This window comes from Corvus kubaryi, unplaced genomic scaffold, assembly GCF_017639235.1.
Source record: "Corvus kubaryi isolate FWS band 111438036 unplaced genomic scaffold, C.kubaryi_AGA036_p1.0 37334, whole genome shotgun sequence".
In the NCBI taxonomy this organism is placed as follows: domain Eukaryota; kingdom Metazoa; phylum Chordata; class Aves; order Passeriformes; family Corvidae; genus Corvus; species Corvus kubaryi.
In genome coordinates this window covers 24,976,728-24,993,630 of record NW_024581108.1, presented here as the reverse complement: position 1 = coordinate 24,993,630, position 16,903 = coordinate 24,976,728, and the positions used below count along the sequence as shown (strand labels likewise).

Sequence of the window (16,903 nt, the reverse complement as noted above, 5' to 3'; positions counted from 1 at the left end):
TGCTCCCAGTGCAGGGCTGGGATGGGCTGAACTGGTGTGAACTGGGCCAGTCCCTGAGCCGTGGCTGCTGAGGGGCAGCAAGGCACTGGCTCTGCACTGTCCCCAAGGAGGGTGAGGCCCTGCAGGGGGACAGGGGTGGCTCCTCTGCTGGGACACAGGGACAGGACAGGCAGGGCCTTAAATCAGCAACTGCAGAGCCCTGAGGACACACAAGATGGAAGTTGTACCAGGAGGGAATTAAAAGTGAGGACACAGAAGGAAGTGACACGTCAGGAGCAGCACTGAGCACAACAAAACAAACATTTGTGCCTTAGTTTGATTCTGCACAGGATTACTGATGTTGGAAAAGCCCTCCAGGATCATCCAGTCCAAGCTGTGCCCCATCCCCACCTTGTCACCAGCCCAGAGCCCTGAGTGCCACATCCAAGTGTTCCTGGGACACCTCCAGGGATGGGGACTCCAGCCCCTTCCAAAGCCCGTCCACCCTTTCCATGAGGCAATTTTCCTGAAAGAATTCTCCCTGAAAGAATTCTTCCTGCATCCTTCATGTTATGTAAGTTTCTCCCCCTCTCCAGCTTCCTGAACCTTTCCTGGTACAATCTAACAATGGATCTTCCTTTTGAACTATTCAGCCCCCACAAATAACAACCTTCTCCAGCATCTGTCAAGGGAGCCTGTAAATCCCAGGAACTTCAGTTCCTGAATCAGATGTACCATTCCTCATCTCTGTGTGGCATTCCAGGGATTCTAAAATAGGTGAAGTACCAAAAGCCCAGAATGGATCTTTTTCAAAGCCAGATTAGGTAATGAAACCTCCACTAATGCCTCAGCGTTTGTGTCGCTGACAATGCCAAGGGGTTTGTATTTTAATGGAATTCAGGATGCAGTAGTGATGGAGAAGGTACAGCTGTGCCCATGACAGGAGTCTAAATTCCAAGTAGAAGAAACTCTTCTAAAATCAGAAAATTATTTGGAGAGAACACAGAAAAGGAGTTTGAAGATGCTAAGCTCAAAATTAAACATTTTGCAAAGACACTTTGGTTCAGTTAATTCAAGTACAACCAGGCTGGGAAAATACAATTTAAACGTTCAAGTTGGAAAACTTGCAGGATTTCCAACACCCAGAACCACATTTAATCCAACTCCACCCTTGTGCAGTTTCAATAATCAGCTTTTCCACCTCAAAAGAAGTGTTCAGTTGTATCTCTAAAGGTGTCTGCAGGCATTTAAAATGTCAGTGCTGAAGTTCTGAAGGCCAATTCCAATCCCTTCTTAGATGCTGCTGCATCCATGTATTTTAAATTGCCTCAGTTTGGGATGAGAGAGATGGAATTAAGAGCAATTAAGAGAAATGCAGATGGGTAAATCAGAATAAACCTTATTAGTAAAGCAAGGTTTATAAAATCAACTCTATTACAGATTAGCCTGGGATATTGAGTAGCACATGCACGCAAGCCATGAATTTACATACGCAAATGAGCACACACTTACTTTGTTTTCCCCACTGCAGCCACTGTTGTCATCGTTATCAACATCATCATCATCTTCTCCCTCCTCCTCTTCCTCCTCTTCCTCCTCTTCCTCCTCCTCCTCCTGCAGGGGCACGGTGCCATCGTAGCCGTAGCGGCTCAGCAGCTCCTGGATGGGCATGTCGCTCTCCTGGGCAACAGCCAAACAAAAACTGGGATTTAACAGGGATAATGCCACAGGAACTGCTCTACAGCATCAAGGTGAGCACCTCTCCACCAAAGAAAAACGTGGGGGGCTTTTGTGCAGGATAATTTCTTTCCCAATCCTCGATTTATTTACAGCAGACCTCCCACACCAAGGGGATCTCCACGGGGCCACAAACCCATTAAAGGGGCTCGGTTTTACCAAACACCTTCAGTACCCACAGCAAACACATTCCTTACTGGAAGATTTATTGGTATTCCCTCCACTGCCCCAAACCAGCTGGGAAAATGGTGCTATTTAGTACAAATTTGTGGGGAAAATGGATAAAATGGGTGTCAGCAGCAAGTGCTTCACACAGACAGCTGAGATCCTGCGAGGCAGGAACCTGTCCCAGCGCAAGGCAGGAATTCCTGCAGTGACTCCAAGAATTCAGCTCCATCAGAACTTGCAATACCTGGCTGGAACATGGAATTAGATCTTCTTAGGGGGAGTTGTGCTCCAGGGACAATTCCACAGAGTTCCTCAATGCTTGAATGTAAAATTCCACCCAAACTGCACCTCTCAGTGTCCCTGTACCTCTCCTTCTTCAGGCAAGGAGGGTTTGGATGGGGTGAGGGATCACCTGATACCCAGGGAAGGAGAGCAGGAATGTTTGTTTCATGTTTATTTTAAGCTGGTTGGCTACAAACCCATCCCCAGCTGGAAGCAAATCTGTGAAAATCTTAGAAAATTTTATTTAAAAATCCTTAAAAGGCTGGTCCACTCTGAAGAGACATTTCAAATTATACTGCCACTTCTCAAATTTAGAGGCTCCCAAACTCTTACCTTTATTAATAAAAATTACTAATTGCTGGCTCTGCTAATTACTTCCTTTACTACTTTTAATCCTCAGTGTCCAGCCTTCAGGACAGTCATCCCTAAGGAGATTTTTCAGAGCAGAAACTTTCAGGGATCATTTAAAAATTCTCTCTCAAAACATCAAATCCTTTGTTTATTAATTGGAGGTGTCTGCTTGCTCTAAATAGTTTTTCTTAGTATTTAATGTACACGTTGGCTGATAATCAGATATTTTTAGTTACTGGCTGACCTTAGACTTCCTATCTTAAGGGCCTGCACTGATCTAATTCCTGGAAACATCCCAACAATCCCAATGACAAGAGTGGGGTTAGCTGTGCTCTGTAAAAAGAGTGACACAGGGGTTATCAGCACTCATTGTCTGTGTACTGTATTGTACTGTATTTTATGTTATTTCATTTTATTTCATTTCAAAGAACTAAGCCATCCTACCACTTATTCCTCTACTCTTTGGTTAAGTTTTACTCCCAGCAATGCAAATAATGTGGAATTAAATGTTCTCCCCTTCCCTCTTGACTCCTTGGTCCCCATCCTGTCAGTGCATGGGAGGAACTCTTAGAAGTGAGGAATTAATATTTTACTGACACAGACAACATGAAAGGCCTGTGGTCTTAATTAAACCTGGCAGCAGAGCTAGCAGAAAAATCGTATTTTAATTATCCAAATGTCCTCCAGTACATTTTGGAAAGGAATATCCTTTCTTTAAGTGCTCCTATCCTATAGAGCTGAGAATTAGAAAGAACTTTTACTGGAATTTGTAGGTATTTGTGAATTATGGAACAGGAATATTACTGACCCTGCGTTACCTAGGAAAGGGGGGTTTGTATTTATAATATTTTTCTCAGGTAAAGCCTCTTAACTTCAAATAGTCCATTCCAATTCCCAGAGTTCCAAGGACCAGCAACTCTCCAAGAGAAAACACAAACTGGGATTTCTGTATCGCTTCAGGGTATTGCAAAAATGGAAAAGGTTAAAAAAATCACAAGGATTATCCAAGACACTGAAATTCCTTCTGTGGAAGGAGCGTTCCAGAGCCCCAATGTCCAGCCTGGCCTTGGGCACTGCCAGGGATCCAGGGGCAGCCCCAGCTGCTCTGGGCACCCTGTGCCAGCCCCTGCCCACCCTCCCAGGGAACAATTCCTTCCCAGGATCCCATCCATCCCTGCCCTCTGGCACTGGGAAGCCATTCCCTGTGTCCTGTCCCTCCATGCCTTGTCCCCAGTCCCTCTGCAGCTCTCCTGGAGCCCCTTCAGGCCCTGCCAGGGGCTCTGAGGTGTCCCTGGAGCCTTCTCCTCTCCAGGTGAACAATCCCAGGCCCTCAAGGACCAGCACATTCCAGACCCACCAGAGTTTAATCCATGAGCAGGAAAGATCCCAACCCTCACAGGAAGGGGGAGTTTTTATGACAACCACCAAGGTTCAAAAATGCTTTTGCAAAACCCAACTGCCAGGGCTGAACTGCTCCATCAGGGACATTCCCAGCCTGGGGAAATCTGAAATAATCCAGGTAAATTTTGGGGGAAAAACACAGGATAGCATTTATCCTGAGAGCAGTTTTGAGAACTAAATGGCCTATCACCCACGTCTGAAAAAAGATAAAATTATACAAACGTAAATAATACAAATTATGTATTTATTTAATATTTACCCACAACTCGAGGTAACCACTGGATATGAGGGGATAAACTGAAGAGTTGTAATGTGGTGAAAGAATTACACAAAATATGAAGGGAAAAAAGCACATTTTCAATTTAAACCCCATGTGAGACATGTGGAGCTCCATTCCTCACTTAATCGACATGAAGCATATTTAGATTCACCAACTATTTATTTATCTTTATGTTTTCCAATTAATATCAACCTAGAAATTTACACTGGAAATATAGATTAAATGGAGTAAATGAATTTAAAGCCATATTGGTAGAATCACTTAAGCTAAACAGGATTTGTACATCAAATATTCATCTGTGAATCATTAATGATCTGTTCTGGAGGCCAACAAGGCCACAGACAGCATCTAAATTACTTTGCATTTATAATGAACCTACTTGGTAATTTAAGAATATTATTCCTGCCTGAGAAATAATTTAAGACAATACAGAAGTGACAGCAGAACCTGGAATTGCCAGAAAGAAATGACCATTTCCACTGGAAATATTGATTAAATGCACTAAATTAATTTAAAGTGCTATTGGCATAATCACTCATGCTAAATAGGGCTTGGATATCATTTCCTCTGCATCTTCCTTTAAATGAAGATACTCCTATGGGCTCCACTAGATTAGACAGATATTTGTATCCAAATGCACAAGAAGTGTAAAATTATGAGGGTTTTGGCTTTAAATAAAAATCTACAAGCACTACTCAGGTGCAGTTGGAATACACAAGTTTAGTCAGAGGATATCTTAATTTATATTAGTTCGAAAATGCAAATCCTATAGATGCAAAAAGCAACTAACCAAGCACAGCTTTATCCATTATTAATATTTATGTGCCATTTCTTTTCCCCAGTTTTTGATAAATTTATTCAGCCCCTTTCCTCCTTCTTTATTACTTAGCTATTCAGAGGTTTAAGGTGATTTTTTTTTTTAAATTCCAAACACAAGGGATAAAACCCTGAAAGTTTTGTGTGGGTCTGCTTTGGGACTCCTTCAGGCCACCTACCCTGTTAAGATCCTCTATTTCAGATGTGAAGTTTGTTTCTCCTTCCATCATTTCCTCCTCTTCTAATGTCCGTTCATCATCAAAGTCATGCACCAGCATATCAGCTGATGGGTCAAATTCATGGTCATCAGATGTTGTTGAACCTCCTGATGGGAAACATTTCCAACAATGGTTTTAGTTACACCACGGCCTCGCAGAGCTGAATTGCTTTAGTTGCTTCTTTAGGTGACATTTGAAGCAGAATTGTGATCAGAAATTCAAATATCGTCCCTCGCTCCTTTGGCTTTGCCTCATTATTCAGGGGAATTTCCTTTGTGGGGAAGAGATCCTGGCAGGAAGGACCAGGTCCCTCTCTCTGCACATCAGGCCCTAGTTAACGCCTGGAAAATTCAATTTGTGGTCATTTAACTCTTAAATAATCACAAACCTGCCTAAATCCAGTTCTACGGGGAGTAAAAATACTCATAAAATAAAAACTCCTTCATTCTTGGGCACCTTCCTCATTTACAACTACAAAGATAAACTTACGCCTTCTCCAAAATTTCCATTAACCAAGTTTCCCAGTTATGCAGATTTTATTCCTGAGTTATTTTCCCTCATCCCTTTTTTCCCCAGTTCTTTGGTTCCATTTGGTGACAATGACAAAGCAATGAATGGATGAATGGTTTGGCAGATGTCACGCAAATACCTGAGTTTTAATCCCAACCCTGCTCGTATTTCCCCCTTTTTTCCTGAGTTTTAATCCCAACCCTGCTCATATTTCCCCCTTTCCTCCTGAGTTTTAATCCCAACCCTGCTCATATTTCCCCCTTTCCTCCTGATTTTTAATCCCAATCCTGCTCCTATTTCCCCCCCTTTTTCCCTGGACAATTTAAATTCCATTTTCCAAACCTTGTAGCCACACTAAGGGTGTGACAGGAAGGGGTGACTCTAAGGTTTAATTATGAAGCAATTAATTATTTCTCTGAAAGAAATAAAACCTCAAGAGGCAACAACAATGCAGCTAAAGGAACTCCTGGAAAGCTTTTCCACTCCTAGGATGCCAAAACCCTTGGAAATTATTAAAAATACTTACCTGGGCTTGAAGACTCAACAGAAGGCTAAAAAAAAAAGAAAATAACGGAAATTATTTTTGCTATGTTGAACCTGTACAAATTCAATTATTCAGCTGATACAGAGCAACTCACTGCAAAAAAATATATTTATAAATAATAATCAAATTTATAAATAAAGCACCAAGGTAAATAGTACTTTTAACTTTAGCTCTGATCTAACTCCAGGTAAATTCTCCCCTTCCACAACCCAGGGAGAACCCAGATTCCACTGCCAGTGAGTCCCAGTTTAAGAGAAATTATTCTTCCCATTTGAAGCTGAGCACAAATTCCCTGTTCTACTCCAATTCAGGGACACACTTTTTAAAGGAATCCCAAATCATAATAAGAATTCCATACAGAATAAAGGAAAAATCAACTTCATCTCCAACCCAGCTGTGAGGAAAAAACAAGAAACACCACCAAAAAAATCTTATTTTTGAGATAAAGAAAATGAGGCTTCCCCAATAATCCACGTAACAGAGCCCCTCTTTGACCCAAAATTTGGTAACCTGATATTTATAACCTCCACAAACAAATTCTTTCATAAAATCCTGCTTTCCCTTGCTTATCCCTTTGCCAGTCTTTAACCTCCTGGGGGGAAATTTGCATGTCAGACATTCAAAGCTCATTTGTTTTGATAATTCAAGCAAATGTTCCAACCCTTTTCAGGTCCAGAGTGATGAAATATTTATTTCCAAGTTAGGAAAACTGACTTTTCCCTGTGGTGCCACAGTCCCTGTCACCTCCTGCAAACTCAGATACTGTTTGGCACCATGGATATTGTTATATTAATTAATATATAATTCTGTCTTCAGGGAAAATCTTGTGCTACTATTCCAGGATTTTTTAAAGGAATTTCCTTCTCCTTGCCTCCTTCTCAACTAGGCCTAGTGACGCAGCAAAGCAAAATCTACAGGTGAAAAAATCCTGTGCAATTTGAAATTCTTTTATATCAAAAGCTCTTCAAAGTGAGAAGAAAAAAACCTTCTTTGGGAAAAAAAATTCACTTACACATCTGTCTCCCTTTTGTGGGAGTCTACAATGCATAAATGAGCTCAAAATATGTCCAGCATAGGGAAAATACAGATTATACACAGAATTCCTTGCCAATCTCCCATCCAGCCCTGCCCTCTGGCACTGGGAAGCCATTCCCTGTGTCCTGTCCCTCCAGGCCTTGTCCCCAGTCCCTCTGCAGCTCTCCTGGAGCCCCTTCAGGGCTCTAAGGTGTCCCCAGAGAAATTCATATGAAGTGGGTAAGCACTACAAACATTTCTGTGGATTGTTGCACAACACCAGGGGAAGTTTTGCTAATCACTACACCCAAAAAAGTCTTTATTTGCAAAGATTATCTTAACAAATTCCAGAGTCCAGTATTACTGAGCTGGAGCTGAATATCAGGATCAGCCAGCAAGGACTGATCTCTATTTGGTGTTTTGTTTGTCTGGTAAACCTGGCTAATTAATAAAATGCAATATAGAATAATTAATACAAATTAACAAAGTCTTAATGTGTTTATTGCAGCAATCATTGGTTGGAAACCAAATAAATGCAATCTTCCCAGGCCAGGAAAAAAGCCATGGAGAGCCTCCCCTTTTCTCCAGGGAAAGGGTTGGAATCAGCATCCCTGGAAGTGTTCAAAACCAGGTGGAGGTGGGAACACGGATTAGTGGTGGTGCTGATGGTTTGACTCAATGATCTTAAAACTCTTTTCCAACCTTAATTCCACAACAAAAAATTATTCCAGAAATGACTCCGCCCTCCAAGGAACAGAGCTGGATTTAAAGGCCTGGAAGGGCCTGAGGGATAAAATATTTTCCTTAGTAAACAATAAATTCTGCAAATGCCATCTTAGAACTCCTCTTTCTGCCCAGCCATTAAAATGTGTTGTTACTGGGAGCCCCTTACACAAATTAACACTCATTTTGCAAAGAAAAAAAACCTTTTTCCAAAACGTTCCCAGCTTCCCTGGATAATTTTTGATGTAACAGAGGAGTTTTGAGGGGGTCTCAGCTGGGAAACAGTTTATGGATTTACAAACCAGTAGTGTTAGTCTTGGCTTCCTATTGGTAATCCTTTGGGAATTCTGGCTGGTCCATGCATGCACCAGCGAGCTGATTCACCTCAGCTCCAACCTGGGAAGGGAAGTTCTGGGGAAAGGCCTCAATTCAGAAGGAAAACCAGCACAGAAACCAGGGATAACAGGAGTCCAGGGAGCCCTGACTCCAAAATCCAGCCCCAAAACCACGGCTTTGCTTTCAGCCTATAGGAAAGCAGCCTCTGGGTCTCTTCCTCCCTCCCAAGCTTTGCCAACCACATCTGCCCTGTCTGTGGATTCTCTGGTTTGCATTTCCTGGGTTTCCAGTCTGGGATGAGCTGCCAATCATTTCCTGCTTCTATTTCCAGCCTGAACCAGTGTCACATTCCAGCTCATCTTTATTACTGGCCAGCTGCTGCCAAAAGCAGTTCCCTGACCTCCTGCCACCACTCCCGTGCCTGTGCCACCTGTGCCAGGCTCAGCCCACGGGCCACTCCACGTGCTGGGGCAGTAGCCCCATCTCCAAGACGACTGACACCACTTTTCCAGCCTCTCCCCAAGCCAAAGGACTTTATCCCGGGCCTCTACGAGTGCAGACGTGCTGCAAACAGTCCTGAGCAGGAGTTTGAGGCTGGACACGTGGAAAAGGGAGAGCTGCAAAACCCTTCAGTGCCAGTCTGGCAGCACAGAAGGTGAAGGAGCATCCTCTGATTGAAGAGCTGTGGAAGACAATTCCTGCACGGCCTGGTGAGCCCATCTCATTCCGTGCCTCCAAGGGGTGGTGGCTCTGGCCAGGCTAGAACAAATGGCTTTGGGGGCATTTAATTATGAAAATTTCCTGGCACTGGTTAAGGATCATATGGCTGTGTTAGCACTGGCAGATCCCAATTCCTAAGGATGGCACGGCCATGGAATGGGAATTCCCAGGAAAAGGCCACCCCTGTTCTTCAGTGGCTTTTCATTTTCTGCTCAGCCATTCCCAGGGAAGCACAAAGCACGATTTTGCCTCAAGGGCACTTGTGGGAACAAAGAGCTGCTATGTATCAAAGGATAATGGGATCCAAGGCTCAGGAGAGAAAAATATGGGATACTGACAATACACAGGCAATACGCACTCCAACTGTTCTGTGAATTGCACCATCAGCAAAGGTAACAGAGAACAGTCTGCTGTGAGCTCAAAAGAATGAAAAATCATCCATGAACTCCCAACTCATGGACAATGAGGAAAAACTCCAGTGACCAAGGATTCCTGCTGCATGGATACACCGAGGAGCACGTTTGCTAACACTCCAGATGAACAATTTGAAGGAAAGCCCGGCTCTGAGGGGTGAAGAAAACAAACCTCAGGTAAAGAGAAAAAGGAGAGACACTGAGCCACAAACCATCAGCGCTATTGGTTTGTCACTGTTTTATTCCACAGGTATTTTTGGGAGTCGCAGGAAAGACAGGCCTTTCCCAAGGTTAGGGACACTTGCAGCAACAACCAGCCAAAAGATCCCATCCAATACATTCCCAGGGTATGGATATGGAATAGATGGGACAGATCCCATCCAGTACATTCCCCAGGGTATGGATATGGAATAGATGGGACAGATCCCATCCAATACATTCCCCAGGATATGGATATGGAATAGATGGGACAGATCCCATCCAGTACATTCCCCAGGGTATGGATAAGGAATAGATGGGACAGATCCCATCCAATACATTCCCCAGGGTATGGATATGGAATACACAGACTGAAGTTGGCCAGTCTCCTTCAGACACCGTTTAGTGCCAAGAGGCAAATGCAGCAGGGATGTGTCAAACATGGGAACATGTTTGTTCCCCTAAAACATGTTCCCCTAAAACAACTCCCTGGACTTTGGGATCTGTCTTACCCCATCATTTGGGATGGAAATTAAATTATCCCACTGAACTGGCATTGTGACAGTTTATTTAATACAAGCAGCCTTCAGGAGAGAGCAGCCTTGCACAGTTTATTCCAGGCAATTCCCAGTGCCGCACGCTGGCAGGAGATGGCCAGGTCTTATTCCAAAGCTTCAGAGCTGCTTGGAATGGACTGGGATACTCCAAAGCATGAAAGCTGGAGAAGGAATGCACTGAGCTTTCTCTCTTTCCCCTACAGCAAAAACACCTGAACAGAAGGGACAGGACACTGCACAGTTTCACTTCTACCCACAAAACTGTTGTCTTGGCTGACACCTTTCACACTGTTTAACAGAAGTGATTAATAATGAAACATCTTAAAATTTGCAGAACAATCTGCAGTGGCCACAAGACAAATACAAATCATGTTCAAATTGACTCAGTTATCTTTAACAGCTCTTGAAGTGTTACATAAAACAATTCAAAACTAGAATTAAATTCTCTTCATGTTGACAGCGATATGCCTGACAAACCCATCAGTTTGTTCAGGTCTTGAACTCTGCAACAGGAAAATATCCCTAAGTTAATATACTCGCCTCTAAGTTGGCCCTGGAGAAAAGAACTGTTTAAAATAGGGAATAGTATCTTTTATTCCAGAGGGAATGTGTCCCTTTCCATAAGAAGAAGGCTACAGTCCCAGCTTTCCCTCTCTCTCTGTGTTGTGTTACAAATTAACTTGTGTTAAAATATATTTTAAAAGCCTCATTTTTACCTTGGGGAGAAAAGAACAACATATTGAAGCAAGGGAAAAAGAAAAAAACACTTCTGGTCCTCTTTTACAGTTCTACATGTGAACACTTGCACAGCCCAAACTGTAGTGACATCCCTGAAAGGGAAGCCTTTACATCCACGGATTTGTACTTTTTTAGTTTGGTGGCTAAATGAGAAACTTCCTGTCCTTCCAGAGGACAAAGATCAAGCGCAATGTTTGAATTCCCAAGATCCCAAACGTGATCATTAAAACCTTGAAGATTCTACCTCAGCAAAGGTCCCCTGGCTTGGCCATTCCCTTCTGAGGCTTGATTCCTCTATAATGAGGACTTTTCCCAGTGTTTTTCCTTGGAAGTTTTCTAGACCAGACTGGAGACAGCCCTGAGTGAGCTAAGGAGACCTCAGAGCAGAGCCTGCTGTGAGCAGGTAGGACCAGAGACCTCCTGAGCTCCCTTCCACCCCAAATTATCCCTTAATGCTGACTTTTGAGATTTTTGAGAGAGCTACAGGAGAAGGGACCTTAAATCCCACCCAGTGCCATGGCAGGGACACCTCCCACCATCCCAGGCTGCTCCCAGCCCCAATGTCCAGCCTGGCCTTGGGCACTGCCAGGGATCCAGGGGCAGCCCCAGCTGCTCTGGGCACCCTGTGCCAGGGCCTGCCCACCCTCCCAGGGAACAATTCCTTCCCAAGATCCCATCCAGCCCTGCCCTCTGGCACTGGGAAGCCATTCCCTGGGTCCTGTCCCTCCATGCCTTGTCCCCAGTCCCTCTCCAGCTCTCCTGGAGCCCCTTTAGGCCCTGCCAGGGGCTCTGAGGTGTCCAGCAGGGACAGGGCAGGACAGAGAGGTGACAGTAACGTCAGAGTGTCAGGAGAGCTGCTGATCCCCCCTTGGATCTCTGCACTGAAGGACTCAGGTCCATCCCAGCCCAAAATCCCCTCCCAAGGGGAGCACAGAGCTCTGCATTCCCGCAGAGCAGGGGGAGCTGCAGCTCTTGGGGTGCCGAGTCACAGGAAGGGACAGGAAACTTCAGGATGCTGAAAGCAGGTTCTGTCCAAGGTCCCACTCCAGCACCACTGTGCAGGGATTTTCCCAAGGGGCTGGGTCCTCGGAGAAGTGCTGGTGCCCCAGGCTAAGGAAGCTGCTGCAGGGAGGCAGCTGCAGCCAAGGGGAGGCTTTGGCTGACAGGACATGATGCTCCCTGCAACTCCACCAGGAGAACTTCCCATTCCAAGAGAATTATGGAGCATGACACCACAGGCAATCAGAACTCCACCAGCCCTACCTGAAGCACACGGTTCCACACTTCCCCATTTTCTATTTAACATTCATTTCCATTACAAACTTCCTTAACTTCTTGTAATAATCTAAAATACCGTGCTAAGAAAACCGGGATTCTATGGAGTGATCGGATCCTACTACAGAATTCCAGAAGAAACCAGCCACAGTCGTATGCCAGGCACCACAGGGAAACATTCATATGGACAGTTTGTGACGTGAATGGATTAAGAGGGAAATATTAATGCAGCCTGGGGCTTCTGGCCACAAAAAGGCTCAAAAAGAAACAACCTTACAGCAATTCCAGCGTCTGCCTGAATCCCTCTGCTGCTTTAGGAAGGATTTGAAGTCCTGAGCTGGAAGCCCACAAACATCAATATTTTATCATATGCAAAAAATATCCACAAAACTCTCCTGTTGTGACAAAATAAACCAAGGGCCACCCTCTTTTTAAGATTAGAAATGCAGAGTGCCATTGCATTCTCTGCAATTTCCCAGAGCTTTCCCTTGAGAGAATACAACATGTGCCTATAACCAACCACTTTGGGGTTTATTCCCTCATCAAGAAAGGGAAAAAAGAGAATTCCCAGCTCTCTACTAGGTTCACTGATACCTCAGGGGAGTATTCTACAAACACTGCTCAAAATGACATAAAAATGACCCCCAATTAGTTACAGCTATGATCAAACCAGGAAAAATATGATTGACTGATGTCAATCCCTGATTTTAATCATGATTTAGATCAGTAGGAAACCCGGATTTAATCTATTTTGACCTTGTTCTGTATCCAGGAGCTACTCAAAAACTCTGACTGTTCAAACACCTCAGTTTGCAAACACATCAGTGACTGTGTGAACTTTACTACTGCTTCCTACTACACCTTAGTTCAACAAAAATACTAAGAATGCAAAAAGGTTACTAAGAACAGTTATCAGAGCATGTATTTCTTCAGCATTCTGTCCTGAAGCTGTTTCAAAATAGAAATCAGGAAGTAATTTTCAAAATATGAAAATAGAATTCAGTGACATTCCCAAAGTTTAAAATCCCTCAGCTGAAAGAAGCAGAACATTGAGAAAAAGGGAAAATTTCCCAGACAATAGGAATTTATAGATGACTTCTTAAAGCACACAATGTTAATAAACCGATTTTTTGGTGGAAAACAACTAAACTTTCAGAAACTCAAAACCATTAAAGTGGACTCAAAGGAATTAGGTTGAGGCATGTAACTGTCCACTGACACCACAAGAGAAATGCTCCTACTCCAAGACAGCTCCTGCTTCTTCTCATACTTTCTTAACACCCTAAAATGCCAATCCAGATTTTTAACCCCCCAGAAATTCACTCTGCAGAAGCAAAAATTGAAGTTCTTATTTCAGCAAGTCAGAAAATTGAAGAACCTCAGTGATGGGTGAGAAACACAAGGAGCTGCTCAGCTGCCTGCTGGAGGTTTGGGAGAAACAGGAGTGTCTGTTCCAGCATCAATCATGGGGAAGGGAATCGTGGAATCCTTTAGGTTGGAAAACATCTCCAAGACCATTCCCAGCACTGCCAAGGCCACCATTGCCCCACGTCCCCAAGTGCCACATCCACACAGCTTTTAAACCCTGCCAGGGATGGGCACTCACCCCTGCCCTGGGCAGCTGTGCCAGGGCTGGACAGCCTTTCCAGGAAGGAATTTCCCCAATATCCACCCTGAGCCTCCCCTGGCCCAGCCTGAGGCCGTTCCCTCTCCTCCTGTCCCTGTTCCCTGCCAGCAGAGCCCGACCCCCCCGGCTGCCCCCTCCTGTCAGGGACTTGTGCAGAGCCACGAGGTCCCCCCGGAGCCTCCTGGGGCTCTGCTGATCCCCAGGGCTGGTCCTGCTGCCCCATTCCAGCTCCAGTTCCTGTGGCAACTTTCCCTCAGCTGAGAGAGCGGCTTCTCCTGCAGGAAGCTTTTAGGTTCTCAGCCAGGGATGGGCCAACTCATGGAAGTTCAGGGGCATTTACACAAAAGCAGCAGGAGGAGCAGGATCTCCCCTTTCAGGACCAGTCTGAGGACCGTGACCCATAACTAAACCAGCCTGCAGTTAATTCCAAGCTACACCAACCCAAAACCAGAGATATTTTGTCCCCAACGCTCCCACCTCACCTCTGACCACACTGACCACCCTCTTTGCCATGCAGCTGCCCTGGTACTCCTCCTAATTCACTGAAGAATAATGAAAAACCCCAAACCCTCATCTTCTTCCCTTTAGTTTTCCATGTTCAGTATCCTGGCAAGTGCCTGTAGCAAGCGGATTGGTGCATCCCTTCACGGAACAAAGGGAACAGCAGGAATCCTGCACTTCTGGAAATTACAGCAGGTATTGAGCTGCCTCTGTTCAACACAAAAGTCTGACCCCAGCTCTTCCAGTTTTGGGATCAGAAGATCTCATTCTCTCACTTACATTTCACTCCAACATTACAAAGGCTGAATTAACAAAAAACATTCTCCTTCAGCTGCTAATCAAGCTTTTCAGCCCCAATCTTTTCTTCTCAGAAGGCATTAAAATACTTATTTTGGAGAAAATCTGTGTGTATCAGCATTCCCTCCACCAAAACCACCCCGTAAGCAGCTTAAAGAAGGATATTGTAACACTCACAAAGCTTCAGCTGATCTTAAGTTAGAGATATTTTCCTTCCAGTTTATGCCTGGAACAAACTTCTCACATGTTGGAATATGAGGAATCACGTAAAAGTAAAAAGAACCCTAACAAAGGTTATTAATCCCAAATTTAATATATATTCAAAATATTTTTTTCCTTTGTCTGTCCTGTATTCAAATCACTTCTGCAAAAGTGAAGCAGCACTTTTAGTGAATTTAGTTTCACTTTCTGGTCTCCCTCACTGACTACCCAGGCTCAGCCCTGCCTTCTGAAGAGCCTTCCTGTCCAACTCAACAGGTTTCAGTTTTATTGGGCTTTTAAGTTGGTGTCTGTAGCTAAATCTCTACACCACAACATTTTAGGATCGTTCCTGAGTGAAGGATGAGCTCCTGTGCGTCCCTTCAGAACGGTCAGCACAAGATTTTCCACTGGGAGAGAAGGATGGGAAAGAGGGCAAGAAGCACATCAGTCTTATACCTTCCCATCCACATTTTCATCATCTGCAGCTCCTCCAGGCCGTGGTTGACACCAGAGCTATGAGGAAACGCCATGCTAAGGAGAATTCCCACTCTGCTCCCTCTGTTTCCTAAGTTCACAGAATCCTGGAAGGAACACTAAAACCATCCAGTTCCAACTTCTTTCCATGGGCAGGGACACAAAGCAAGCTGGGAACTGTATCCAGGACATTGCTCCTGCTTAAATCACTCAGAGTATTAAATTTTTTTTTAATTGTTACTGTTTCTCCATGCAGATGCAACAGTTGCCTGCACAACTCAGTGGCTGGGAATGAACTCCAGGTGCTGCTGCTCCTAAACTCATCCACAAGTGGATCAAAGGCTCCTCCTGGCCCTTCACCTCAAACAGAGATGCCAAAACAGGACAAGGAATTCACCCTCAAAAAAGCAAAGATGAAAACTCCTGCTCCCCTCTGAGTGTGATATCAAGACTGATACGTAGCAAAGGCCTCACCCACTGGAACAACATCCATGAAGGGAAGAGCCAAACATGCCCAGCCCCAGATCCCAGTGGGATCTCCCTGCCCTGGGCAGCACAAACCCCCAGCCCTCGGTGCTGTCACTGCTGTGACGTCGACGTGAGGACGTGACACCGAGTAGGAAGTTACTCATGGCTCAGCCCCACAGGACACAGCGCCGGGAGCCCACAGAACAGCGGGATTTAGCCCAGGATATTGGGGTGAATTAACAAAAAAATGAACAAAATGTACAAAAACTCAAGCCAAAGATCCCGAATACTCTGATACCCGGAACACAGGCCCCCACTGTCTCTCCAACTTTGTAGAAGGCAGGAGTTTAATATTCACATTTTTTGGAATCACACGGGGACCAGACCCGTGATTCCCTCTCGAAATACAAAACCACACAGGCAGGTTCTTAAAACTTCTAAGATTAGCTCAGGACGTGTTGTCCCAACAACAGGAAGACTGGTCCATTAAAGTTTTGGTTTGGGAGGAAAAGATAAAATAATTTAAGGAAAAATCCCTGTACATTCGGGAATTCCAAGGGAAGAAGCGTCATCCGTAAAATCTTCTAATCCTGACACTTCCAGCTTGCCCTGGAAGCAACACCTGTCCCACAGATTTTACTTTTCCAAAGCATACTTCCCAAATTTTCATTTCCAACACATTTGTCAACACAGAGCAGCAAACAGCCTCGAGATTGAGATCTGGGGATAATTCGGGGAAAACTTAATGGAATATCCATTCATCAGCCCTAATTCCCCTCCTCAAAGGGGAAGAGCTGATCCTATTGGGATGGGCAAATCCAACCCCCACCAATCCAACACTGCCATAAAGAGGCTTTTTACACATTTCCCCATCGTTATTATATTATATCCCCATTACATCCCAAAAACATAACCCCCATTATCCCCAAATAACACCCCCCCACTCCCCGCAAATCCTGGGAATTCCTGCGTTTTCCACCAGAAACCTCTCCCTCCCAGGACACCGCGCTACCTTTTAAGCAATCCCCCTTTGTCTTAACGACTACAAAAAGATACTTAAAGGAAATAAAGCGAT

At 44.5% G+C, this 16,903-nt stretch overlaps 1 protein-coding gene across 2 annotated transcripts in view; it reads right to left on the bottom strand.

Moving 5' to 3' along the window:
• The window catches only part of MIER1 (MIER1 transcriptional regulator), a 32,090-nt gene that overhangs the window by 13,277 nt on the left and 1,910 nt on the right, over positions 1 to 16,903 (bottom strand). For both annotated transcript variants that reach the window (XM_042030950.1, XM_042030949.1), the window contains 3 exons: positions 6,269 to 6,293; positions 5,194 to 5,339; positions 1,492 to 1,659 (listed from right to left, as the gene is read on the bottom strand). In XM_042030950.1, coding sequence (XP_041886884.1) covers positions 1,492 to 1,659; positions 5,194 to 5,292 — 267 coding nt within the window. In that variant the 5' untranslated portion in view covers positions 5,293 to 5,339; positions 6,269 to 6,293. The remainder of the gene's footprint in view (positions 1 to 1,491; positions 1,660 to 5,193; positions 5,340 to 6,268; positions 6,294 to 16,903) is intronic.